We start from the raw sequence: 27,083 nt of genomic DNA, 5'->3' as shown, positions 1-27,083 counted from the left end.
TAGGTGTGAACACACCTCGTGGGAGCCTCTGCGAGTCATTTATTACAAATACGGGGCAAAAATCCCATTAAGACGCAGGACTGATGGACTCAATGATCTTGAAGGTCTTTTCCAACCATAATGATTCCATGACTGTTCCACCCGTACATCGAGATTTTAATAGCTCCTCTCCCAGCAGGCAACTTATATTGGGACTTCTGTGTGGAATTTCCTTGCAGGCTTTGTTCTATGGTACTAAGAAAGGAGAGACTCCATCGTGCTTAGAGTGATTGAACTCGGCCTTAGTTTAAATATAGTAGTGGTGTCAAGAAGGTTCACGTTGGAGGGGCCTGTCCCTGCCCCGTTGTGTTGTGCTAATTTACTAAGTCTCGTTTCCAGAACACTCCGCTGCTCCTGTAGCGTTTCCCAGGCTGATGCCAGTGCCTCCCTCTGCTGGGAGCGGGACGCCAAGCCCGGCTTGTCCCCAGCTGCACATGCAGCCCGTGGGACACGACCAAATGTTGGGGACCAAAATGATGCTCAACAACTGTGGGGAGCGGTCAGACATACAAGCGCTAAGCAATATAAAACCCCCTTTATAAATGCAGGGATGTCCTTGGAGCTTAGAGCAAGGTGCTTGAATTGCCCAAGAGCCTGGAAGTTACATGTTTTACAGTATGTATATATTTATATATATACACACTTCCTATTGCCCCATATACCCCCCCAAGGCCCCATAACCGTTCCTGAATCCCCTACCACCCCCCCTCAAACCCTCAATATCCCCCTAGACCCCCCATAGCTCTTCCAGACACCAAATACCCACCATAAGACTCCCTATAGCCCCTATTAAGAACCCCCATTGCTCCCTTTAGCCTCTATTCATATATATATGTATAATGTGAAACATTTAACTTCCAGTAAATTCAAGTATGTAAGCCCTGACTCCACTGGATATGTCACGCCATTAAAGGTACAATAACGACACATCTTTTTAATGCCACATTTAATTTACAAAACGGGGGGAAGGCGGCGCGACAGCCGCCCATGCCCGCACCAGCTCCGCTGGGCAGCACCGACAAGGCTCCGCGGCCGCTCCCGGGCTCGGAATGGCCGCTGGGGGCGCGCGGCCCGGGGAAGCGGCGCCGGGAACGGAACCCTCAGCGCTCCCGGCCCGGCGCCGCGCGCCGCGCTCCGAACGCCTCAGCGCGCCCGCGCGCGCCACGCTGACGTCACAAGGCGGCGCGCGCGGCGCCGAGCGCCTCAGAGCGGCCGCTCGCCGCGCCTGCGCGCTGCGCACCATGGCAGCCGCCGCGCTGGAGGAGGCGCCGGGACGCCGGGGGCGGGACCAGCGGCGGGGGGGCGGGGCCTCGCCGGGCGGCTCCGCCTCCAGCAGCTCCGGCAGCAGCTGCAGCAGCAGCAGCGGCGCCAGCAGCAGCAGCGGGGGGGGCGGCGGTCGCCATAGCAACCGCCGCGGGGCGCGCGCGGCCGCGTGGTGGCGCGCGCCGCGCCGCGCCAAGCTGCCCAAGCCGCGCATGCTCCGTGCGGCGCGGCCCGGCGCGGACGCAGCGCGCAGGCGCGTGGAGCACCCGGGGCTACCGGCGCTAGAGGCCATGGAGCGGAAAGGTGAGCGCCCCCCCCTCCCCCACCGCCCGTGCGGTCCCGTGGCCCCCCCTGCCCCTCGCCGCCCCCCTCACGGTTTTCTCCCGCTCTGCCCCCGCAGTGCTGGCGCTGCAGGCCCGGAAGAAACGGACCAAAGCCAAGAAGGACAAGGCCCAGAGGAAGTAAGTGCGGCCCCGGCCTCCCGCCGCTTTGTGGGGCGAGCGGCGGAGCGGCCGCGCCGCGGTGGCCCTGGGGGCTCGAGCGGGCCGAGGCGGGGGGCGGCTCGCGCAGGCCCGTTCGGTGGTACCGGAGCGGCGGCGCGGGGGAAGTTCCGGGTCTCCACGGGACCGCGAGGCCGCTGGGCGCCCTGCCCGGGGGCTCCCTCCTCCCGACAGCGGGACGAGCGCCCCGGGAACCCCCCGGGGCTGCGGAACCGCCTTCTCCCGGCTCCTCTCCTCGCTCTTTTTTTTTTTCTTTCGCTTTTCCCCCCTTTACCCTCCCGCGAAAGCGGTGCCGTGTCCTCCTTGCCCCCCTTCCTAACTTTGATGCGCTGCTGCGGCTCCTTTCCCACCGCAGGAATTCTGCAGCTCCTCGTATGTGGTGAGCGGCTGCATGCGGATAGAGTGGGGGGAGAGAGGGGAAAAAAAAGCGGGGGGCATGAAAAGATCTGGAGTAAATATGAAACAGTGGCTTCGAACAGCCTGTTTTCCATGCTGCCTTCAGTGCTGCTCGTGGATCCCTTCCTAGGGAAAGACGGTGCGAGTCCTACAGCCAGCCCTGCGTGCTCAATACAGGGCTGGATTTTATTTTATTTTATTTCTTATGCAAAACCTGTGGTTTCTTGCAAGGTTTTATACGTGCTGGTGCCTGGGAATCAACGGCATCTACTAAGGTTTGGGGCAGGGAGGAGGTTGGAAGCTGGATGGGGTTTTTTAGACTTGAGAGTAACATTTTCTTAGTCACTTCCTCTGACAGATCACAGAGTTTTATTTTCAATTTTCAGGGCGATTTTTGCCTCTAGCTTGAGACAGGGCTTCTAAGAGGTGAGGAAGATTAAGTAAAACTCTTTAAGAGATATGCGTGTGTGTATATATACATATGCACTTCTGTTTTACTTGGTAGGTACCACCATCTATTTTGAAGATAGCATTAGGACAATTTAAAGGAGTCTCCTCTTCTATACTGTTATGTGGCTTTAATTTCCATATGAATAATCATGTGTTTAATTATATACCTGCCTACTCTCTTTCTTTGTCCAGCTGCAGACAAATAATTCTGACTCTACCAATAGAGCTCGCGGTCGGTAAGACTGTTATTCGACGAGTCCTGAAACTGCTGAATGAGAACTTTCCGTTCTGGCACGTATTTTAAAAAATCCCTTTTAACCAAATAGCTAGAGCTGGTACTTAGCAGCACTGCTGGTTAGCTGTTGATTTTGCTGCTAACCTGTTTTTAGGGGGGGTAGCAATACCATGTGTAAAACGATGTGCTTATCTTAAATAGTGTGATTTCTCCACTGTTTTCTAGTATTTTTTAGTTTCAGAGGTTTACTAGATCCTGCCTCAGAAATTAGAGGTACCACGAGGTTTACGATATTTAAATGCAGAGCTGTTCTAGTTAAATCTTCTGAGTTCTTGTAAGGCTTTTTTTTTCCTTAATAAAACCTAAACTTGCATTGTGAAACACATGCAATGTTCTTTTAACATCTAGCATTCAATGATAGTTGGTTGGTTTATGCACTTTTCTTTCTGTATGAAAGACAATTAAAGATAAATAAGATAAAACCTTGAGTTTCAGTGCAGAGAATGTTCTGAAGAGATTTGAAGTAATTCAAATTATCTTTCACTTTAGAAATGAACTACAACTGTTTCAAGTTTATCATCAATCCAGTCAGGTTTTAAAAAAAATCGGAGAAAAAAACACTTGTAAAGAAGAAGTTGGAATGAACGAAAATTGATGGTGCAAACTAGAAAGTTATCTCAGTTTTTCATCTTCCAGGGGTTAAAATTGCTACTATTTACATTCAGCCAAAACTAACCTAAATGGATTATTTAAATATAATACACTTCTCTGTGTATTTCTGTTTTTATGGGGTGATCAACAAAGTTCCTAATTTTCTGCAATCTCAAGTTGTTCTTTCTTCCCTTCTACCCCTCTCCAAGTTTGATGTGAGTGGAGGAGCAAAAGTATTGACTCAGGTGTGCTCAAGAGAGCAGGCAAGGGTCTGGGTAATGCAAAGGGGAGACCCTTTGTCTTCTCCAGGGAAACTACCCCAAATTTTCAGGGAATCTAGAAGAATCCTCAGACTGGCTGTCTCTCATCTTTGCTGAGGAAAAGCTCTGCTTGTTGAGCCTGCTCACATGTCGCGTGGTTGGAAGAGTAACGTGGCTGGGCACCTTCTGGCCCAGCTCCCGTTTTGATGAGAACTGGGGAGGAGGAAGACCAGGGAGGGGGACATCCGAGTGGCTTGGGTGGACAAAAAGCAAACCTAAATATAGGGAGATCCTGAGCGCTAATGTTGGCTGTCACTGGTCGCTTTGTGGCCTTGAGCAAAGCACTTGTTTCAGTTTCTTATCTCAGTCCTCTCCATCAAAAAAGCAGAGAATTACAGTTGGAATTGCTTAAGTTGTTTTTAGAAGATGAGAAAGGTGACTTTCTGCTTGGAGATCATCTTAATGTTGAGAATGTGCAAGGAAATGTGCGTGTCAAAGCTAAAGTTGTTGGGAAGATGCTGAGAGCTTGGTCTGGGGGCTACTGCACTGTGCGGTGTTGCCCAAAGGTAGCGGTGCCTCCAAGTTACCTGGGAAGTGTGTGATACATCAATTCATTAGTTCTCAGCCTTCATGGGTGAAAGGTGGGAAGGCTTTGGGCATGGCGAGTCCATTGATTCCCAAAGGCACCCAAAAAGCCCATCTTTTTAATGAGATTTTATGCTTACAAGCTTTTTTTATTTTATCCCCTCAGTCAATAAGTTTGACCGTAAACTTTCCAGATGGATGGACCTGTGGATATATGCTCAGACACTTGGATTTGCCTGATAGTGGGAAATACAGCAAATGTTGCAGATCTTTGTTTAAAGCAGTTACTAGTCTCGCTGGAGCTCGGTGCTGGTGAGGAAACATGGTTTGTGTTCGTGCTGCTCCGTAGGGAGATCAGGGAGACAGTTTGTGTCCTAGATTTCATCTTAGAACCTCAGGGGAAGTGAGAACAACATTCCAGTATATCCTGCCCTGTATTGGATGGGGAACTCCATGAATCCTCCAGGAGAAAGGTGGGATGGGAGCCTCGGCAAGGCTGCTGTTTGGCCACGAGGTGGCTGCCGGCCGCTCCGCAGGTCCCGCGGCTCCGAGCAGGTCGCACGTGTGTAACCGCGACCATCCCACGCGCGTCGAAGCGGAGTCTGCTCGGAAGCAGTGCAGTGAAGAGGGCTTTGAAAGACCTGAAGGGGAAGGAGGCTGGGTGGGTTTGGTTTTTTGAGGACCTCACAGACTGTTTTGAAGGGGATTGTTGCTTTGGATTCGCTCTGGTCTGGACAGAGCATTCATTCGTTGCTGAAATGATCCTCACACACAATATGCAGTTTTGTCCAAAAGATGCCCATTTCCTGCACTGCCCGACTGCCGGGCTCTGCGAACTGAAGCCCGGTATATTGAGGACAGTCAGGGCTTTGCTTCACAAGTGTATTCTTATCTGAACTAAAATACAAACGTGGCTGCACTTTAGCTGTGGCTCCAGAAATCCGTAGTGGAATTAGGTACTTGGGGCTGCTAGTATTTTGTTGGCAGTTATAACCTGCATTTTCTTTTTTAGCTGCGCTGTATATTGCAAACAGCAGATCACACTGTTCCCAGTGCTTGGAGGAATAACTCCTTTGTATGTTGCTGAGCTTAAAATACAGGGCTCAAAAACGATGCTTAAAAAAAAGTCCATATTCAAAGCAGTTCTAGCAACTGAACTGTTTGTTCAGTTTCTTGTCTGTCATGAAGAACAAAAACGTATTACTGGAACTAGTATGGTGCCCAGATAATGGATATTTCTTTGGCAAGCCCTGATTTTAGAAAATATTAGAAAATATATTTTATGTGGTCTAGTGTATTGCTTCAGAGGTGACTTTTATCATGCGTCTCAGTCAGAAGTTGGCCGGCTTGTGCACAAACCCAGCAGCTCTAGGGCCTTAGGGAATAAGGATGGAATTTTGTGCCTCAAAGCACAAATGATCATGATTAGGGTGAATAACTGCCAAGGTAACGGTAGCCGTACGGTTCTGCCGTGCGGCCTGTTCTGGACAGTGTGGGTTGGCTGCAGTGTTCGGGTGCTGGGCGCGCTGCTTTTGTGATCCCTGACGGCTCTGGGGAACAGCAGGTGTTTCCTTGTTGGACCTGGAACGGTCGAGGTTCTCCCTGCGGCTGGAGGGACAGCAACAGCAGGGCTGAGTTGCTGCAGTGCTGCCCTCTTGGTTTTCTCCTTAGTGTTTTCAAGAAGCAACTGGATTACAGGTATCTGTAATTCTCTGACCTGCCTCTTGGCAGTGAAGCCTCACTTCTTTCTTCATCTCTCTTTATCAAGCAATTCCCAACATTCTAAGGACCAGAAAATTCCTAGTATTTTTTTTTTGTAATACTCCCTCGGTTTGTTATTGTGTATCCTGCTGACATGATCTTTGGCTTTCTTTGGAAATCCTTGGACTTAGACAACCTTCCTTGGGTTCCTCCACAGCTTCCCTCTTGAAAACGTTGCCCTAGATCAAGATCTTGGATTGTGTTTGCCTCATTTGTCTTCCAGCGTTCCATACTGGGACTACACATTTCTTAGGTATTTTAAATGTACATTTAAAGCAGACAGAACTTGATGCCTTGCCCACAGGATTCTTCATTCAAATGTGGATATTATTACCAGGCTTCAGAATGACAGGACATGACTTAAAGCTCTGCTGGTTTCCAGTTTCCATGGAGGTCCCGTAGTTTGTGTAGCTGCAATATCAGATGGTTCTGCAAACAACTTAAGTACTGGTGTGGGGGAGTAGGGATTGGAAGCAAGAGCCTTAATTGCCTCTATTATTTGTGCATTAGCACTGTTCTCATGTGGAATTCATTATGACTTATCTGCAAATTGAACTCCCACTGATCTGCTAAACAAAAGTATGTGTTGGTGCCTCTCGATTCAGTTCTTTCAAAACTCAGTGTTAGACTGTCTGCAGTGCTCTGTGTCCCCAACAGTGCTATTCCTGTGTGTTTATAGCACTCAAATAATTGCTCTTCAGCAGCAAGTCTTGCAGATCTGCCTTCTTGGCAGGAAAATGCCAGTTCCCTATTCAGAAAAATAGAGATGGGAGAGTGAATGGTTTGCATGTAATCACAAAATAGCGTTGATTGCAAATTCCAAACTCCCCCACCAAATAGGCTTTACAATATCCCCAGTCTCCCCCCTTTCTCCTCGATTACTCCTGTAGCAGCAAGGGCAAATCGCACACGGGTGAGAAAGTCCTGCTGCAGTTTCAGCCCTGAATTCATCCTGCAGATTTGAATCTCCCCAGTTATTTGCTGAGTGCTGGCTTTGCCTCCAGGCCTCCTGCATGAAGGCACCTCGGGGGCTGGCGGCACAAGCAGCCGTTCCTCAGCCTCCATGTGCCTGAACGTGATCCCGGAATTGCGGCGCGCTCGGGAATAGCAATGAGCTGCCGTCTGGCAGGCGCGCTTCCCGAAGAGCCGCCGTCTCGCGGCACAGATGTGCCAAGGGAGGGATTCCGTGCTGGCCCTTGCCGTACCAGATGGAGCTTGATGTGTGTATATTTTATTTCATAAAACACAGACGAGATCTTGCTGCGGAGAGTGCGCAGTCGACAGAATCTGCCTGGATGGTGGAAAGCAGCCTCGCAGAGTGTGTTGTAGTGCTCTTATCTGTGTCATCTCCCATATGACCTGGATTAGTCTTAAGTTCACTGAAATGAAATCTGGGGATGAAAGTCTTACATGGGTAACTTGACCTCCCAAGTAAGGAGGGACAGTGTTCATAAAGGTGGTGTGGCAGACTTAAAAATCATCAAGGAAACCAATCCTCACTTATCTTCAGGTGGCATCCGTGTCTGCAAATATCAAGGAAATGGAAAACTGAGGTAGCCAAGAGAGGGATAAGGAGGACGGCATATGCCAAAAAGGTGGCGCATCAGTAAGGGGGGTGGATGTGACAAGCAGGGGTTGAACGTGCTGCCCTCCCTGCTTGCGGGCACACGGGGTCCGTGTTTGCATCTCTCCTGAGCAAACAGACGCGTGGCCTTGTGTAATGTCCCTAAGGCTTGGGGGACAAGGGAAGAACACTGCCTCAAAACTCCTGATTTGTACAGGAAATACCAGAAGTCACTTATACATCATGCCCTTAAATAGGAGAACTGAAAACTTATTGTCAGGCGTTTTCTGTAAGCTGTCGGCATGGGGAAAACGAGCACGCTGTGGCTGAAGCTTCTTAGTGGTACTTTTTTACCTTATTGTGCCTGCTTGGACCAAATAAGGCATCCTATGGGAAACTGGATGGAAAATGTAAAGGGATTTTCTCTGAACACCTTGTAGAGGAGGAGTGATTGAAGGAAATCTTTATATTAGAATTAATATAAAGGTGTGGTGTATTTGGTGAACGTGGAGCAAAGCCCTGGCTGTTGGAGAGAACTTTGCATGTTGTTAGCGCCTCTAATAGGAAGAGGTTTGGCAACTCTTATTAAGCTCTATTGGAAGGATGCCTTGGCTTAATGCTGTGAGATTTTTAAGATGAAAATATTTCAGACAGGGAGCTGAATATATTAAGAATCCATTTCTTTCAGCCTGTTTGAAAACTGCAGAACAGCTTCAGAGCGTCTTTCGCCTGCAAACCTTTCTCAGCAGCAGAAAAGAAAATCTCTTAAATTATGACTTGGGAATGTCACTTTGTTCCTGCTCTGTTTCCCTTATCACTTGCGCAAACCAGCCGGGTAAACACGCACAGGAAACGGCTAGAGATTCTCGCACATCCCTGGAGGAGGATATTGCCTGCCTGCTGCAAGGAGGAATATTCCAGGGGTTTTGTTTGTTTCTTTTTAAGATCCGGTGGAGATTTGACCCCTTTTCCCACTGTTTTCTCACTTTTGGGTGTAAAGGCTAAGTTTCTCTTGTAGCTCTGCGTGGAGAGGTTTGGAATTACTTCAGAAAGCTCCTTTTCCCTTTGAACACCCTTCCCCTCCCGTGCGATTGCGCCTCTATTCCTGTATCAAAAGGCTCGGGCTGTCGGCAGCGGCTGCGAACCTCGCGTCGCGCTTTGAATCCAGCGCACTGCTGCATAGGCAAATCAAACCTGCCCGTCGAGGAGGACGACACGGGGCGTCCCGCTGGATCCCCGGTGTCGTTAGAGGGAGGCGTGAGGCAGGGAAGCGCGGAGCGCTGAGCGCGCGCGGGGCCGACGCGCCGGGGCCGGTACCTGCAATGCGGAGCTGCGCAGCTGGGCGGTGGAGGCAGCTCCCGCCGCGCACAAAGCTCCGCTCCGGCCTCGCCTTCCGGCCGCCTCCTCTTTAATGGCTCTTTCCCAACCGGCTGCTCCGGCTCCGGGCACCATGGGGGGCCGCGCGTCCTGCAGGTAGGTCCTTCCCGAGGCGGCGGGGGCCTTTTCGGGGGGTCTCTGAGCGGGGATTTGCTGGAACTGCCTAGAAGAGGGTACGTTTTGCCCAAGGCTTTCCTGTTCCGTGGTGGGTTTCCTTCTTTGAGGAAAATATTAGCAGGTAGCTGTGGAGAGATGCTGCAAATCTAGTTAATTCTACTGATTAATTAGGGCATTGAGGCAGCATGAGTAAAAGGTGATCAAGGGATTTTTAAGTGGAATTGAGATAGATAGATGGATATAAGCCCTGAAACTGTCCTTTTTTAAGCGTAAACTATGAAAACATTTTTATGAGCTCTTTATATTTCATTTATACTTTGCAGTATCACTGGCGGATATTTCTGCCTTTAAATACAGGATTTGGATCTCTTTGCTCTTTTTAGCAGCCCTTTGTGCTTGTTAGCAGAAGGCTGCAGACATGAGGGTTGTGGTTTTGTGTGTGTTTTTTTTTTTTTTTTTCTTTTGTATTAATACGTATTCTGCACTGATTAATGCCCTTCCTTAATCCCTGGCTGCAGTTGGCACAGTCAGTCTGGGGGGAAGAAGGTGCTGGGATCAAGGGACATCTAATGAATTTCCCCAGGAATGCAAAGCAATGAGATGTGTTTTGTTAAAAGGAAATATATCACCAAAATATATGCAAGCTGAATGTGGTTATGGATTAGATTAATTGGTATAATAGACTATAATATACAAGCAAAAGGCTTAATAAGCATGAGTGCTGTGGTGGCGTGCTCTTAAATTCCCCACTCTGTGTAATTATTTGTCCTGGTTCTCCCTCCCTTATCTGCGCAATTTGGTATCTGGTAGCGTCCTGTCTCCTTCAGCTGGTCTCCCCATGTCCCTCTCTTGCTGCCTGCTCTCATTTGGGAACAGTCTGTGAGTTTACCCATAGCTCAGCAATTCTAAAGAAATGCTGCAGTTTTGAAGTAGCTTTTGGATCCAATCTCTGAGACTCTTTTTCCAGTTGCTGATAAATGTCCCGTTAGCCTGACAGCAGCGTAATGGACTGGCAGGGTTTTGGCATTTGAGACCACTGATCTATGTTGCTTATCTGAATCCTAAAATCACTTGACAACAGACCCGAAGGAAGCGCTGGGTGATGCAGTGCTGCCTGGGGCGACCTTGGTAGCTGCTCCTCGCTTTAATCATGATCATGGCTTAATATGAAGCTGTTCACAGATGGGAATGAGCGATTGCTCCTTTCATGCTCTGTGCATATTTAAATTGGCTGATCCCCTGACAACCAGTGGTTCTGTCAGCAGTTACCCTTTCTCTGCGGAAAAGGAAAGTTAAATTTGTCATAGTTTTGGAAGACATCAGTTATATCTGCTACTTTAGAGGAACAATAGTTTCCATGCAGGAAACTTCCGCTAATTCACACTGCCAGGGAAGCTCTCCATGAAGAATGTTATCTTGTGCTTGTACGTCGTGGTATAAAGAAATAAATTATTGGTTGTCTACCTCTTTGGACAACTTCATTTTTCATATATATGTCATATTGCTATGAACAGAAAGCTTAATGTCTGTATCCTGCAGCCCTTTGCTATTAAATCTGCCACCGAAATGGAGCATAACGTTATTTCATGAGAGCAATGGGTCGACCTGTGCCAATGTGCAGGCCCTGAGCCTTTCACACAACACGCTATTCTAAAACCCACAAAATGAAGGGGTTTTGTTTGTAGGGGGGAAAAATGCACCACCTGGGTGCCTGGTTTCTCTCCCTTGCAGTCAGCAGCTGTTGGGAGGCTTTGCAGCACGTCTGCTCGACGCGGCTCCTGCGTAGCACCCTGCCAAAGCAGGGACTTCGGTGGAGAGACGGGCTAGCAAGGCCACGGGCTGCAGGAGAGCGAGGGACATCAAGGGCAATGTCGGCTGCTGCAGAGACTTCCAAGGCATCCCGAGCCGGGGAATTGTCCCTTTCATCTCTGCAACGTGCAAGGGACAAAGGACACAAGTTCCAAAATACCAATTCAGTAGTTTTGAAGATGTGAGCATTAACTGATATAAGTCTTTAAAATAACATCCAGCAACATTTAAGTCTTTTATATGAGGTGTCATCTTAAAACTTGCTTCAGAAGAATCCTCAGTGATGAGTAAAAGGTGGGGAAGGGTTTCAAAGGGACTGATGTTTTGATGGGATGAGGAGGCTTTTGATTCACTGCCCTGTCTGGGCTTTTCTTTTATTCCACTGTAAAAATGCACCTAGGACATGAAGTTGTATTTCTCACTAGTACCCGAGAAGTTGTTTTTATCTGCCTTGATACTAGCTTAGGAATAAAAGCATGGAAACATGGAAGTTCTTTTTTTCTGAAGACTGAATCCTGCATCTCCTCCAGGTCCGGCGCTCCAAGTGAAACGTAGTCTGCTGGAGCTTGATACGAGTGAGATTTTCCATGTGTTCTTTCAGGCCTGACACTCAGCATCGGGGCCCTGCTGCTCACTCAGAGAATGATCTTCCAGAACAAGAGGAAGAAATTCTGGGATCAGATGATGATGAACAGGAGGATCCCAACGATTACTGTAAAGGTGAGGACTGGCCTGTTCAAGATTTCCTTGATCCCCTGTCTGTTACTGGGAGTGAAAATATGCAATTTCTTTGCTTATTTTAAGTGTTTTTTGAAATTGCAGATGCTAATACTATGCTCCATGATTTCTTTCTATTGCTGGTTTGTTTGAAAAATGTTATCAGTCAGGGCCTGAGCTGGAAAGCTCTGCTTTTATTGCATGTGTTTACTGTTAGCTTTCCCTCTGTGCTAGAAGATTTATAGGTGTTGGAAACCAATAAAAGCGAGTTGGTATTCAAATCATTCAGTTTAAGATGATCATCATGGTATCTAGGCTTTAAATGGTTTATTTATGTATGTCTGTAAGTATCATCTTACCTCTGTTTCTCAGATAGAAACTGAGATACAGAACAGATGGAAGTATCAGAGTATTTAATTTGGTACTAAAAGGGTCCGGCTCTTTTCAAAGCATTTAACGTATTTAAAAAGAAGAAAAGAAACCATGCTGATCCTACAGTTTTAACTGAAGAATTAATTGAATCTTCAAGCCATGCTCTCACTTTCTGCCCCTCGCCAAATATCTAAATAAATAGCAAGTGCAGCAGACTTACAAAGTAAGGTAGAGGGAGAACCATGTAACAAACAGGTTATTTATGTGTCTAAAAATGCAAAGTAAAAATAGCATGGAGAACTTCAATTGTAATGCTCCTTACACTTCAGTGCTTGCCTTCAAAGGCTTTAAATTCCAGCATGCAACCCAACTATCTGTGGGATTCTTATTTGCCATAAAGCAAACGGGAAGCAGAAATGCCATTGTGTGGATCAGTGATCTATGTGGCTGTCACTATTATGGCCAAAGCCTTTAAGTGAAGAGAAGGGACTTCTGCTCCTTGAGCTAATGAAATAATTGATAGAAATTTCATGTATGTCTTGTTTGTGAACCAGTCAGTCGAGAGAGATAAATCTCCCTGGCAAAGCATGTGCTTCATGGGGGTTTGCTGGCCACAGATGACTATTAAGTATCTGGAATCTAGGTTGTAGTTCCAGATGCTGTCAAAAACTGTGTCTTAACAATTACAGACCTTTTTGCTCTATTTTATCTTCTAGTTCCTTCTGTCCCTTTTATTCATTAACTTCTCGTACCTTCATATTTCAATCATGATATTTTCCTGAGACTTTCTGGTTACCAGCTAAGAAATATGAGGGTTAGAGAGGAGGGCTGTCCACTTTTCAACTGTGCTGTTAAATGTCAAAGCGCTTTTCAGTCAGGAGAGCAGTAGAGAGGGCAGCTCTGCAGGGTGTAGGATGGAGTGTTCTTCATGGCGATACAGGGTGTGCAAAAGCAGTGGTGAGATTTAGCAGTAGGAGTCTTAATCTGTTCCTGAACATCAGATTGCAATTTCCAAAGGTTTTATCCTGGTGAACTTAGATATGGCAGTGATAATCTGCTCTAAAAGGAGGAAAAGTTGGTCATTCTAGTTTAGTTATATTAAAAGAATTTTCTTCAGTCCACTCCAGGGCTTTTGACTGCCGTTCCCAACGTACAGTATATGCTTGTTCTAGCAAGATCCAATTAGAGAAACATTTGCATTTCTCCATTTGCTTGAGTATTTCAACACATCAAACGCATGTGCCTCGAGCTGCGATGCTTGTTCTGCACGCCTGTTCTCCAGCACTTGTGTGATCTCTTGCTATCCAAACTTCCCACCGTTGCTTCCCTAGGTGGCTACCACCTTGTGAAGATCGGAGACCTCTTCAACGGGCGCTACCACGTGATCCGCAAGCTCGGCTGGGGCCACTTCTCCACCGTGTGGCTAGCTTGGGACATCCAGTAAGTCCCTGTGTTCAGTTTGTGTTTCTAACACCCATTCTGGTTCCATTTCTGCACAAACATAATCATAAAGAGTCTGCTTATGCCCAGATAAAAGCACAAATATACCCAATCCATAGGTTATAGTAGGATAACTATCCTAATACAGTAGTTTCTTTTGATATCGTGCCTGTATGGAAGGGAGTTGATCTCAACAGGACAAACTGTTTCTGTGGACAGGGTAGTTTCCTTCTGTTCAACAGTTCCTGGCCTATTATTTTACAAAAGTTCATAACAATAATTTATGGAAGAGACTTAACCCTTAATTTTCCATGATGCTTGAGTCTTAAATAACTAGCTTTCATATGCAAGAGAATTAGGTTAATTCTGGAGAATAATGTCTTTGAATGAGTGTTAATGATCTTCAACTAATTTACCGTGTGTGCTTAGAGGGAAGAGATTTGTGGCGATGAAAGTGGTGAAGAGCGCGGAGCACTACACCGAGACAGCCCTGGATGAAATCAAGCTGCTAAAATCGGTGAGTGCCTGAGAGAGGGTTTCAATTTAATTCATTTTTGGAGTTCACGCTAGTCAGCTACTGTGCTCGGTCTTTTGGACCCCTAGTTGCAAAGAACTGGGGCAGGGAACTTAGTACTTACTCGTGCAGCAGATGTGCCTTCCAAAAATATTCTTACCTAGTAATTAACTGCCCTAAGGAGCACAAAGTTAATCTTCTTTCTCCCCACAGGTGCGCAACAGTGATCCGAATGATCCGAATAAAGAGAGGGTGGTTCAGTTATTAGATGACTTCAAGATTTCAGGAGTCAATGGTTCTCATATCCTTTTGTGGCAGAAAGGCAAAGAGCTGTGTGAAGGTGGGAGTCCCCTGGGTGGCTGTCACCAACCCCACCAGGGGCTGGTGGGTGACACCACCTTTTTCTGCCCAAGGAAATGGGTTGCAAAGTCATCGAGGTCTGTGGGCCCAGAAGCTGCCTGCAGAGTTCAGCTCTGAAGCTGTTCACTCTGCAAGTCCCCACGTGCAGGGGTAAGTGGTGGCGACGGCGCTGGTGGCTGCATCCGACCTGTGAGTCCGCACTGAACAGCTGGGCTGCAAGGAGCATCCATCTATCCCTGCCCTCCAGTTTTCAAGCAGCCTAGTAATGAAACTATTTTGGTAAAGCATTACAAAATATTAGAGTCGGTAGTTAAAAATAACAAAGGCATTCTGCCTCTAGCTTGCTAATAAGGAAATTTCCCAGTTAGGAAAGCGTTTTGCCTTCCTACATGAACATTAACAGGTTTAAAGGGTATTTACCATGTAGTCCAGTGAGCACCTTTCTAACAGGGGTCTCTTATGGGTAGTCTTAATGCACCCTTAAAACTTGAAAGTTGTGTGGCCTCGAGCTTCACTTTGGTGAGATTTACTGGACTGCTTGAGAGAATCAGGCTGCAGGTTAGAAACTTTGTGAAGCTTTTAGAAAACTGTACTAATGCTCTCAGGTTAGCTCTTTTCCCTAGATCATAGCACCGAGTAAATTCTTACTGGATATTGTATTTCTTGCACTCTTGTGACAGGCATGCATGTGCTGCTAATATGGAAGGAAAATAACCTCATAAAATTTTGCAAGTTTGACTTTTAAAGCAAAAGTAGAATCCTGAATGTGTCTCCAGAATAGCTGCTCAAACCTGACAGGCCAAAAAAAGAAGTTAATTTAAATACAGTTGAAGTCCAGGTTTGCTAAAACTTTGCTTTGCTGGTAAAGAGGCAAGGGGGAAAAAATCTTTCATTCTTCTGAGGGTGACTTAACCAGCCAAAAATTGAGTTATTTAACGATACAGAGTGATCTGGGTTTGTTCTGCCTGGGGCGAGAGCCTAAGCTGGTCCAAAGTTGAGTTCTCAGCGTGAAGCTGCTTCTCTGCTAGCAGGAAATCCTATTGTGTGGCTGCTTCCACCCACGGTGGGAGCCTGCTGCTTCAGCACCATCCTTCCGGGCGGTCTCTGTCCCTCCGTATTGGAAGTTTTTACGTAACGACCCTGATACTTGCGTGATAGGATGGTGCTGTTGAGGAAGGCAAGTGCCCTAAGCGTAGAAGGGAGAGGGTTCGTTATTGCAGAAACAGGTAAATGGTGCAGGTTCCCCATCCCTGTGAACTCGGGGCTCGTTGGATCAGGACGTTGCTCTTTTTCTTTAACTCGGTTCCAGATATCTGCATGGTGTTCGAGGTTCTAGGGCATCACCTGCTCAAATGGATCATCAAGTCAAACTACCAGGGCCTTCCGCTGCCTTGTGTCAAAAAGATCATCAAGCAGGTATGTTCCTGCTTCAGTGTCTCCTGAGAGCTAAATCAGTGGTTTGGCCTCTCGGGCAACAAGGATCGTTTGGGGGGGAATAATTTCCTCTCTCTGCTGCAAAACTTTCTGCTGTAGATATTGTTCTGTCACTTAAACCATGATGGTGCAGTGGGAGGCCAGCTTTGCCCTAACCTCCTCTTACCATGTTCATTCCTCACAAGTGTAAGTTCTTACAACTTCTGTCACAGTAAACATGGTGCTTAATCATAGGAAAAGCAAGAGAAACCTGTTCTGCCAACTGTATTGTTTAAGGAGAAAACTCTTTTCACATCAGAGGGTGGAAAGAGAAGGAAAGCATGGCAGGGCATCGAGGTCGGATTTTCACAGTGGTAAGCTAAATCATGAAGATAAACAGTATTTTAACTCCAGTTGAAATCTGTATACAAATCTGGATTTTCTGTAAATCAGTAGTAACCACAAAGATTTGTAAGAATATTCCATAAAAATCCTTCCAGCTCATTAGTCATCCTGGGGAGCTACAGAATTCAATTTCTGGATTTTTTCCTCTCTCTATTTTAAATTGGGTGGTTCTTTTGCCCTTTTTTTTTTAACAGTGGGTTTCATTCTCTGTCTGCAGGTTCTTCAGGGTCTCGATTACTTGCACACCAAGTGTCGGATCATTCATACAGATATTAAACCTGAGAACATCCTTCTGTGCGTTAACGACCAGTATATTCGCAGGTTGGCTGCGGAAGCAACAGAGTGGCAGAGATCTGGGGCTCCTCCACCATCGGGCTCTGCAGGTGCTTGGCTTTTTGTTTTGTTGTTCTCTCTTCTTCTGGAAAATTAATCTATTTCTCAAAAAAAGTCCTAACTCATCTCCTAAGGGAAAATATCTCATTTACCTAAAGTGCCTTGGAATAGTATTGCAAGTAACTTTGGAAAAGCCAGCTGCAAATTGTGAAGCCAGTCATAAGTTCTAACTTGATTACACTTGGGAAACTAGTGATTTGTGTAAGAAAAAAAGGAGAAAGGATAAATTTGTGCTGACACCTGCTTTCAGTGCGGGGGGCCAGAAGCAGATAAAGTGGTAGAGTGGTCATTTAAAAAGCCTAATAGTCTTTTGTGGAACGCATTTCGTAAATGTAGTTGCACTCAAAATAGTACTTCAGTGAACACGTGGTGAGGCCCTTCTCACTCTTTCTGCAAAAGTTTATCTCCTTTCACCGTGAGATGGTGGAAATGTGTTTTGGGGAAGTCTCAACAAGATGATTTACCTGTTATTGATTTGCATACGTCTGTGAAGCTTGAAGAACAGTAAGTAGCTTCCTTGTTGTGCTAACATCCCTGAAGAGCAGAGAGCAAATTCTCATTTGCTCCTAGTTCTTGTTCCCTGTTCCTCCTCCAAATTTCTATCTGTGCCAGTCTGCAGGTTTCAGGAACTGTTAGTGTGTGCTGGAAGGCTCTGTCTGTCGTAATCTTATAGTGCCAACGTTTAGTCGAGCCCATCATGATACAGCTTAGTTGGGCTAGGTCAGGAAAGCTCCCTTAACTTTGATATTTTAATATTTCCATTTGCATTTTCTTAGTGAGGTGCATAATGCATGCAGCAAATAGAGCTGCTTGACAGGAAGTTTAAGTCTTTGCTATCAGTCAGGCAAATACTATCTGGGATTTTAATTGCACAGTATTTTCACTTTTTTAATTCTTGCTAAACCTTTGTAGGGAAATTAAACCTTCAAAATAAACATTTGTTGGTATCTTTAAAATCTTGTTACCAGAGTGCATTGAAAAAGCTTATTTTTAAATAGGAGCACAGTTGCAATTTTTCTATAAACATACTAACTTGCTCTCTTCTTTTCCCTTTCAGTGAGCACCGCACCACAGCCAAAACCAGTAAGTGTGATAGCTTTCATCTGTAGATAAACCTCTATTAATATCTCCCCATTGTTTCATAATGCAATCAGCATTTAAGAGAAAGCAGCATTGTAGTTGTATCAGAAGGAATGGTGACTTGTGTTTGTCCGTGGCTGTGCTTAGCAAGTTCCCTGCTGTCTTGGGGATGTAAGTAGCCCTATCTCAAATACATTGCCAGCACTGGCAGGGATTTTGGTGGTCTCAGAGTGTCTCGTGTTGTCTGTGGAGTCCGAGATCCCTCATTTGGAGAGCTCTGTAGAGTCCTCAGGTTAGGACAGAGATGCCCTCCTATTGCAACAGGCAACAACAACAGAAGATTTTCTGTTTGATGTGTGCTTGGGAGAAGAACCCTGTCTCCAGAGTGCTCATCCCAGGCTGCTTCCTCAGCCCTGAAATAAAAGAAAACCAGAAACATGAAACAAAGTCAAATGCTTGAAGTATTCCTCTGCTTGCTTCTGCGTAGGCTGACAAAATGTCAAAGAATAAGAAAAAGAAGTTGAAAAAGAAGCAAAAACGGCAAGCTGAGTTGTTGGAGAAACGAATGCAAGAGATAGAGGAAATGGAGAAGGAAGCGAGCCCTGGGCAAACGCAGCCTGATGAGGAGGAGGAAGCTCAGAGCCCCCTGGAAATGCTTTTAAAAGTTAGTCCGCAGGATGAAGGTGTCGGCAAAAAGACAGGTATGGACCTGTAGTATTGCAACAGCCTAACAGCCTCTTTGCAGGTTGTTGTTATTATTCCAGACTACATTACACCAATTTAAAGGGATTGGAGGTTTTTTTTTACACACTAATGAACTATTGCATTCTGTTTCATTGAGAACAGTCCATTTCTGAAGGCTCCCCAAACAACCTCAGCCATTATTTTATTAAGATATTCCGCTGTCCTAAGATACTTTTTCATTTCCCCCCTCTTCCAGCTGAAGTCATTGTCCCAGAGCAGTCCGTTCTCATGGAAAGCGGCGTGGAAAAGTGCATACCAGAAATAAACTGCAACGGAGTGATACAACTGACGGACTTCTCGGACTCTGGCAATCAAGGGTCTCTGCGACTCGAGGACGACCTTCATAATGCCAATAACTGTGGCCATCGCCCCGTGGCGCAGAAGGAGGGGACCTTCCGCGGCTGTAGTTACAGTCAGCGGAACGGGGACGCGGAGACCAGGCCTCCGGAAACAATGTCGGACTCGTTCGTGCCCTTGGTTCCGGAGGATTCCATGGTGTGTCAGCCCGTGGCGAGCGAAGAGCAGTCATTCAACGAGCAGGAGATCAGCAATTTGCAGGAAAGCATCCGCACAGAGATCCCGTCGGAGGATGAGAATGAGAATAACTGTCCCTCGGAGAACAAAGGTACAAGAGGAGCCCTTGGAGAAGGGGCCACTCTCCCCCTTGATCCAGTGCTTGTTGTAGCTCTTGATTGGAATATTAATAGAAACCTTACCACCTCTTTGAGCCTTCACCCCACTGCTGGGTTAATTACCCCCAAATAATTAACCTGGCAGTCCTACTCGAAGTCATTCTGCTATTTTTAGTTTCCTTGGTTTAAGAACAGCATAAGCACTTTAAAAACACGCATTTCCCTTTCATTATAGGGCCATTCCCCCCTTTAGATCAAACACTACTTATGTGATTTACATTGTATGTAGAGCCTTAAATCCACAAATTGTCACTGGTAGTTAGGATAAGGGATAAGTACAGTTAAGTCTGTTCTGATAGTTTTGCTCTTATCGTGGAGCAAAGGTAGCTGCTCGGGGTGAATAAACACTTTCCTAGAAACACAAACCAACTGAACGCAGCTTCTGCAGCGTAAGGAAGGCTGTTTAACAAGTCTGTTCGTATATTATTTGTAAAAAATTAAAAAAAAATATGCAAGTCTTGCAGGTTTAGGAGAACATGCCATAGTGTGATTAATTCATAAATACCCTCAAGAACTTGTATCGACTGATAAAATTTAGAACTGTCCATTACTGTGTTTTTGAGTCAGGGTCTGCTCAAGGGTATGTGAGGAAGGGAGGAACTAACGACCCTTAATGCTTCCTTTTCTCAAGTTCTCTGGGGTGTTTTCCTGGTGATGCTGCTGCCAGGGAGCATCATGGATGAACTTTACATCTTGTAGTTGTCCATGCGGCTGCCATGGATGCTGGCTGTGGTGGGATGTGCTTGGACTCTTCTTTGAGGGTTTGGGAAGACTTCTTATGGGTTAAGAGTGCCCTTTTTTAAAAATAATAATAATAATATAGACAATTTTTTTTAAAAAAAGCTGTGCACTTGCCTGTTTTCCCACTGTACAACACAAGGCCCCTCTGTCTATTTTATGTAGAATATTCTAAATCTTCCCTGTGTTTACCAATCTTGTAGGGTCTTAATGTTGGTGGTTCTTTTGCTCCAAATGCACAGCTGGATGTTGATTTTTAGAGCTAGCTTCAGGCAAGAGAAAGTTGTGATCAGTAAGCAATATCCTGCCTGAGCAGGGCGAGGGCTATAGGATTTGCGTGACAGATGGTGACACTGCCCATGTAGGTTTAATCAGCTGTTGTGCATATTGCCTTTAGGAAAATCGACTGCTGGGAATTTCCTTCTTAATCCCCTTGAGCCCAAGAATGCAGATAAGCTCAAAGTGAAGATAGCTGACCTAGGAAATGCCTGCTGGGTGGTAAGTTTGAGTTCACATTGCATGCTTAAACCCGCTAATTCATTCCCAGTAGGCCACAAGTGAAAAGAATCCGTAAAATAGACTCTATTTTACACCTGCTTGTAAAAGTAGGGATAATTTGCAACTATGTTAAAATAAAGAAAAAAAGGAGGAGGAGAAAGTAATTAATGGGCTTTTAGCTTAGCATTTCAGCCTGTGTCTGGGTGCCTCTTTGGGCCCTGGATTGTTTCCTAGAGGCCTTTGCCCATGCCCGGTGTGATGTGCCCTGCGCTGGGCACACGATGCTCCTGTGCAGTCTGTAGCTCCCCTGGGGAAGCAAGCTGAAAACATTTGCTGTTTTCTGTCAGGCTGTTTCAATAGATTCATAAGCACATGAAGGGACTCATAAATAGTTTATTCTGCAGCACTTGTGCTGCACTACTTTTAAGTGTTTGATGTTTCAAATAGGATAGAGTCTTCTTTTTTTATGGCAAAATGCTTGAGATCTTAGCCTGTAACAAACTCCAAATTCCCTGCAGGGCTTGCAGCCCCTGGCGAGGTGCTGTCTCCTGCAATGATGTTGCCTGGCTGTTTAAAGCAGGTCACTCTACCTGACCTATCGTGATCTCACAGCAGAGAGTAGAGCTGCTAAAAGTCTTCTCTGTCCTGCTGTTACTACTTGCTTTCCTCTAAATTGCTGGGCCCTATTCCTTAAGGAAGTGTCTTGTATAGAGCCTTCAAATATCTCCTTATATTTCTACAAGTATTATTTGAGATGTCAAATTCAGATGAAACATAATGGGAACAAGCTTTGATTTACTCTGGCCTTCCAGGTGATCAATTCCTGTCCTTTTATGAGCTCCCTAACCATTTAATAAGCCATTTTTTTCTGTTTTTAGCACAAGCACTTCACTGAAGACATCCAGACAAGGCAGTACCGATCCCTGGAGGTGTTGATAGGCTCGGGGTATAACACCCCTGCTGACATCTGGAGCACAGCCTGTATGGTGAGTGGTGCCACCCAGGGAGGACTTCTAGGTATTGCTCCAGGCTACAGCATTAAAAGCTGCGTCCCCAAAAAAGCAGGGGGAAGGAGGGGAGACCCCAAAGCCACCAACACGTGTTCAGCCACCTTCCAGACTTGCTGAATACCCTGTTTCTCTACTGAAGTCAGCATTTCTTTTATCTTCTGTCACATACATGCCAATGACTTTGAAAAGTTGTTTCAAATATAGCTGTACTTTGAGGTCATGCTTCAAAACAAGAGAAATGGGCAATTTTGAAGACAGGAAAGTCCTTCTTTTGTAAGGAGTATTTCCTCCTCATCCACCATTGTTTCAGAGATGTCATCAGTGTAATTTTGTATTTTAATCTCATACATCCTCTGCCTTGTTTGGAATCACTTTTTAATCTCTGAGTAATGCTGAGATGAGGCTGAAGCAGTGTGCTGATTTTAAAAAAAGAACTCAATCTAGTCATACCACATGTCTTTGGTGTCCCCTTTTCTGTATTCTGTACAAATTAAAGCTTGTTTTTCTATTTTAAACTTGGAAAATACCAAGTGAACTCCTTTTTGCTGTCTCGGAAAACAAGCTGTGATTTTGATGAATGTAGTTTAAAAAAAAGGAATGCACTGGGGTCATGTTGTCTCTGCAAAACTTGTCAAAATCTTGCAGTGGGGGCTCCCGGAGTGCCTAGTTCCATAGTTTGATTCCAGCAGTCCTCAGAGGAAATTAAGAATACCGAAAGTCATAGGTATTGTTTTGAGTGAAAATGAATGCATAAAAGATCTTAAATTCCATGACATATTTACCCTTTAGGAGTGGTAAATTGAAAAATGTGATTTTTTTTTTTCTTCTTTCTTAAAACATGTTTTCACATCTGGGAATGAATGGTCTAAGATTAACTGTGTTGAAAAAGTCTTAACATTTGAAACTTTGCAGGGGCAGAACCATAATATAAAAATAAAAATCTTTTGAGGTGGGACACGATAACAAGTTTTGCAAAATGTCATTGAGGAGGAAGACAGCTAAGTGTGTGACGAGCCTTTGTTTTGTACAATTGCAAACTTAATATTAACTCTCCGTTTGACTTTGATGCAAAATTTATCACAGTTCTGAGTCTGACGTTTTTAACTGGAGCAAAGTAATTAACATATTAAAATACTAGTGGTGTATTAGAGTTTTTCCAGGCTAGCAGCAATGTGCGGGTGCATTCTCGTGGTGTAACACCCACTTTCTGTTCATTTAGGCCTTTGAACTAGCAACAGGAGACTATCTGTTTGAACCTCATTCTGGAGAAGATTACTCAAGGGATGAAGGTGCGTTTAAGTCTTTAAGATTTTGGACACGAGGGGCAATGGAGGCTTTTTTAGAATGAGCCTTCTCTGACGAGTGTGCAGTGCAAAGGTTCCTTGCAAAAAGATGTTCACCCAAATTAGTGGTGTTGGAGAAAACTGAGATTACGGCTCTGCAGGGAGACACCATGCAGTAAAACACACCATGCGTGTGTTTTATTCTGGCATTTCCCATTCCTTTTAGCACTGTCCTCTCTCTCCTCACACTGTTGACCTCCTGCAAATGGCCCTCCCTCTTCCCCAGCCACCACCACGTGTCACTGTCTTCCTTGCCTACTGTAAACTGATTTCGGGTTCTGTTTTCCCAGTGTGTCTTAGCCATGTTTATAATGCTCATAGTGAGACCTCTGAGATTGTTAGGAGACACTGGGATGCAACTACACCGTGCATAACTCGTCTCACTTGTAGATCTCAAAGCAGTTTGCAAGGGAGATGAAGTGTCCTTTGCCCTTCCATTGCAGAAGGGGAAACTGGGGAGTAGGGACATCTTGTATAGATTTCTCATGCTGTCTTTTTCTCTTGCAAATTTGCAGATCACATTGCTTTGATCATAGAACTTCTGGGGAAAATACCTCGCAAGCTCATTTTGGCAGGAAAATATTCCAAGGAGTTTTTCACCAAAAAAGGTAAAAGAGAAAAAAGCAAATGTCACCTTCTCTCCCACCTCAATGCACAAGAGTGCCTTGCTCAAATTCCAATTAAAAATAGATGTCAGTAAAGACATATCTTTAAATCTTCCCACTGTTTTATGAAAGGCTCTATCAGCAAAGCTGCAGCTAAATATAAGGTATATTTGTCTGCTAAAAATACCCTGCATTGCCATGTTTGACGTCTCGGCGTAGATCAAATGTGACAGGTTGAAGAACGGTTCTGCATGTAGCTCCTCGGACGTGAGGCGGCTTCGGATAGCGGAGCTTTGTCAACTGGAGCCATTTACTTTCCTTTGAGATCTTTTCTAGACAACTTTGTTCTATTTCTAGTGTGACAATCGCTTAAACAGCACCTTGCATCTCGAGCCCTGCTGCTTCAGGTGGTAAAGATAACTGCTGTGCAGTCCTGAGCCTGGGCCGAGGGCAGAGGCCCTGGACGTAGGAGACAGCGGTTTCCATTCAGGCTGGTAAATCCAGAGTTTGCTTTTCAGCACAGAGACCTCCTGCCCTAAGCAGGAAACCAAACACATTTTACCATACTGCTGCTCTTAAAGGCCTTTGTACACCAGAAATGTATTAAGAGTCAAAAACGATCTTCACCTACTCAAAATATCCAACCTCTTTTTTTCATAATATCCCTTCCTCAATTCTGCACGTATTTCCAAGTCTACAGAGCAGCATATTCTTGTCCTTGTCAGCCTGTATAATGGGTAATTAACGAGTTAAACAATATATGCTGGTATTGGATCACTTCTTCCTTCAGCTTCCTTACACCTTTGCCTTTACCTGTGCTAAAACACTGGGTTTCTGTACTCAAACTGTCGTAGGCTTTGGTCAGCCGCTCTGCTGCTCTCATTTGCACATAACGCTCTGCTTTGGTTTTTAGGTGACCTGAAGCACATCACCAAGCTGAAGCCCTGGGGCCTTTTTGAAGTTCTGGTGGAAAAATACGAGTGGTCCCAAGACGAGGCAGCTGCTTTCACAGACTTCTTACTGCCCATGCTGGAGCTGATCCCGGAGAAACGAGCGACCGCGGCCGAGTGCCTCCGGCACCCCTGGCTGAGCTCCTAGAGGCTCCAACCCAACGCCCAGCACTACACTCTGGTTTACAGCATAGCATACACACATCCAGCTGCCCTTTCCCCAGTCCAGTTTTTTTCTTCCTTGTTCATTTTCCGTGTGAAGTTCTTCCTTCCAAGGCTTCCAAGATTTTAGATAAACCTAACACGTTCCGCTGAGTTTGCTTGTGTCACTCAATGGGGACTCTCCTCAGCCAGTGGGCATCATCCGTGTTCTGCCTTGATAGGGCTTTGCCAAAGACTAATTGACTGGAATATGAAGTTTTTCTTTTGTTTTTTCCTGAGTCTCCTCACTGTTACGCAGCATGTGTGGGAGCTGTGAGCTCATCTGTGCTTAGATGACTAAATTCCAGCTGTTTTTTGTTCATGGGGGGACAAGAAGATCCAAACTCATCCTTAGTTCACTGCCTCAGGAGTCACTTTCCCGCTGTTTATCCAGTAGCTGGCAATGGGGTGAGAAGTAACAGAGGGCACCGAGGTGCTGTTAATTCCATGTAGAGCAAAGACCTTGAAATCTTCCATTTTCCACGTCTGCTCTATTCTTTGCTTTCCAGTCACATATTTTTCTTTAGTTTTAGCTGCCTAAATCTCTTGAGACAAACTATTTAAATCTAGGTTTTAGCATCATTGATTTCTTGCCCTAACGTGCCCCCACCCCTTTACCTTTTCCCCTGCTCCCTGTGCCCAGATAGTCAGAATAGTTTCCAAATTCAGCAATTCAACGGTATGTTTTCCAACACCGGGGCCTGCAACTAAAAGACAACGACAAAAATGAGCAAAAAACGGGAAACGCACAATCTCCGGCCCGCAGATGGGTGCACCCTTTGGCTGCAGAGGGGTAGTCTTGTTGCAGGTGACTCTGTCAATGTTTTAGTGAGCTGTTTCTTGGTTCTTATCCCTTACCGGCCCTCTTTTTGCCTTGCTCCAGGTGGTTGCAGCATTCGTGCTGTCACCGAGGCCCTGTGCTCTGGCTCTTACTTTTTGGCATTTACGTGTTCCCAGAGGGAGGGTGGCAGCGTCGCTATCACAGCTATTTCATAGCGCTCAACTTTGAAACACATTTGAAAGCCCAACTTAAAGGTTTCTTTTGGCGTAAACTTGCCTGAGGTCTTCAGAAATAACTTCCAGAACGGAGCTGCCTTTCACTTTTCTGGGCTGATAACACAGGGGAGCTGATGTAGATGGGAGGAAACTGGTTGAGCTTCCATGTAGATACTGGATTAGAAGCTGTTTCTAGAGCTACCCTAAATAAATTGCTTGACTTAACTGTATAAACTTCTCAGAGGGGGATTTGGATGTGATAAGTAAATGGGTTTAATTAAAAGTTAAATCATTGTGGCATTTTGCTAGGTCTACAATGGTTTCTTCTAGGCTTGTCCATCCTTATCACCGATTCAGTGCATCCTCCTCCAATCAAGACTTCGGAGGCACTTCCTCACCCACACGGGCCTCTGGCTTCGTGGTCGTTCCCAGAGGATGGAAGTACTGCAGGAAGCTGCAGGAGGCCACGCAGGCGCTCGGATGCGTTGCCAGAGCAGCTGCCGTGACCATTCCCTGTCACTTCTCTGCTTGTCTTGGAAATCCTGGTCCGTGAGGATTGCTCCTTCATAAACACAGTGTTGTCTAATCCCCTTGCAAAGTGTTTCTCCAGCCCAGTGCCTGATCTGGCTTCATGCTGGATGCCCTTTAGGGATAGGCCAGGTTCTCTATGCATCTAATCCAAAATTAAAGGAAGGAAACGTTACCAGAACAGTTTTAAAGGCTGCTTTGACTCCCCCGCTCCCCTTTCACCTGGAGTCATCCCAGCTCAGCGTCGTGTCTGTGTCCAGCGTAGGGGGCTGCAACCGGGGCTGGATTCCAGCAAAGCTGCCCCCATCCTGTGCAGACACCTCGGCAGGGCCAGGAGTGAACTCAGCCCGTCCCAGGGAGGAGATGTTGGAGCAGGGATCTGCTCCCGAGGATCCCGAGAGCTCCTGCCCGCCCTTCCGTGCCCTCTGCCGCCCGCCTTGGAGCGGGACGGGCTGTTTTACCAAGATGACCAAGGCTGGAGCCAGCTTGGGAGCCGCAGGATCAACAGTTGGGATTCGGTCTCGTACCTTGTGCTCGTTCACTTGGGCTTTGTTAAATTTCCAATTGCCGTCAAGTGCTCACACTGAAGGATTTGTACTTGCTGTGTCAGTCTAAAACCTGAAGGAAAATACATTTTTATTCTTTCTACTTGGGTGCTTTGTCTTTTCTTTGTAAAAGCAGTACAATAAATAGATTATTTAATACTTGAACCCTATTCCTCCTATGTTCCTTCTGCGAAGCTGATCGTTTGGTTGAATTTTCCATGTCTGATAGGCAGCACCTTTGGTTTCTCTAGAATTAAATGTATTTCTATATCCCTCCCTGCACCCAGACCCATTCCTGAGGGGGAAACGTGTATAAGTCAGGATAAGACTGCTGGAATTTATCACTCCAAAATGCTTTCCCCAGCTCATTCCTCAAATTGAGAACACTTAATTTTTTTCACTTTTTTTTTTTTTATTCAGAAGTAGTTTTCTGGAAAGTCGATGTATGGAGAAGCCATGTGCCCTACTTGCCGCTGGCCCCCGGGGCAGCTGGGCTCTTCCCAGCCGGGAGCTGGGATCGCGGAGCAGCCCC

The 27,083-nt window shown here is 45.9% G+C and overlaps 1 protein-coding gene across 1 annotated transcript; it reads left to right on the top strand.

The window, feature by feature from the left end:
- Positions 1-1,541: 1,541 nt before the first annotated feature.
- SRPK1 (SRSF protein kinase 1) lies at positions 1,542-24,990 on the top strand. Its single transcript, XM_088534511.1, has 16 exons — positions 1,542-1,605; positions 1,703-1,763; positions 11,609-11,727; positions 13,428-13,536; positions 13,966-14,053; positions 14,264-14,356; positions 15,725-15,826; positions 16,446-16,611; positions 17,679-17,704; positions 18,189-18,402; positions 18,642-19,070; positions 20,273-20,373; positions 21,252-21,359; positions 22,603-22,672; positions 23,242-23,334; positions 24,245-24,990. Exons 1-16 carry the CDS (start codon positions 1,593-1,595, stop codon positions 24,427-24,429), a joined length of 1,977 nt encoding a protein of 658 aa, XP_088390637.1. The 5' UTR covers positions 1,542-1,592; the 3' UTR covers positions 24,430-24,990.
- The last annotated feature ends 2,093 nt before the right edge of the window (positions 24,991-27,083 follow it).

Source organism: Tinamus guttatus, unplaced genomic scaffold (assembly GCF_059628265.1).
Source record: "Tinamus guttatus ecotype Peru unplaced genomic scaffold, ASM5962826v1 Tinamus_guttatus_pri_ptg000563l, whole genome shotgun sequence".
In the NCBI taxonomy this organism is placed as follows: domain Eukaryota; kingdom Metazoa; phylum Chordata; class Aves; order Tinamiformes; family Tinamidae; genus Tinamus; species Tinamus guttatus.
The sequence above is the reverse complement of the archived record's forward strand: the minus strand, read 5'-3'. Positions and strand labels throughout refer to the sequence as shown.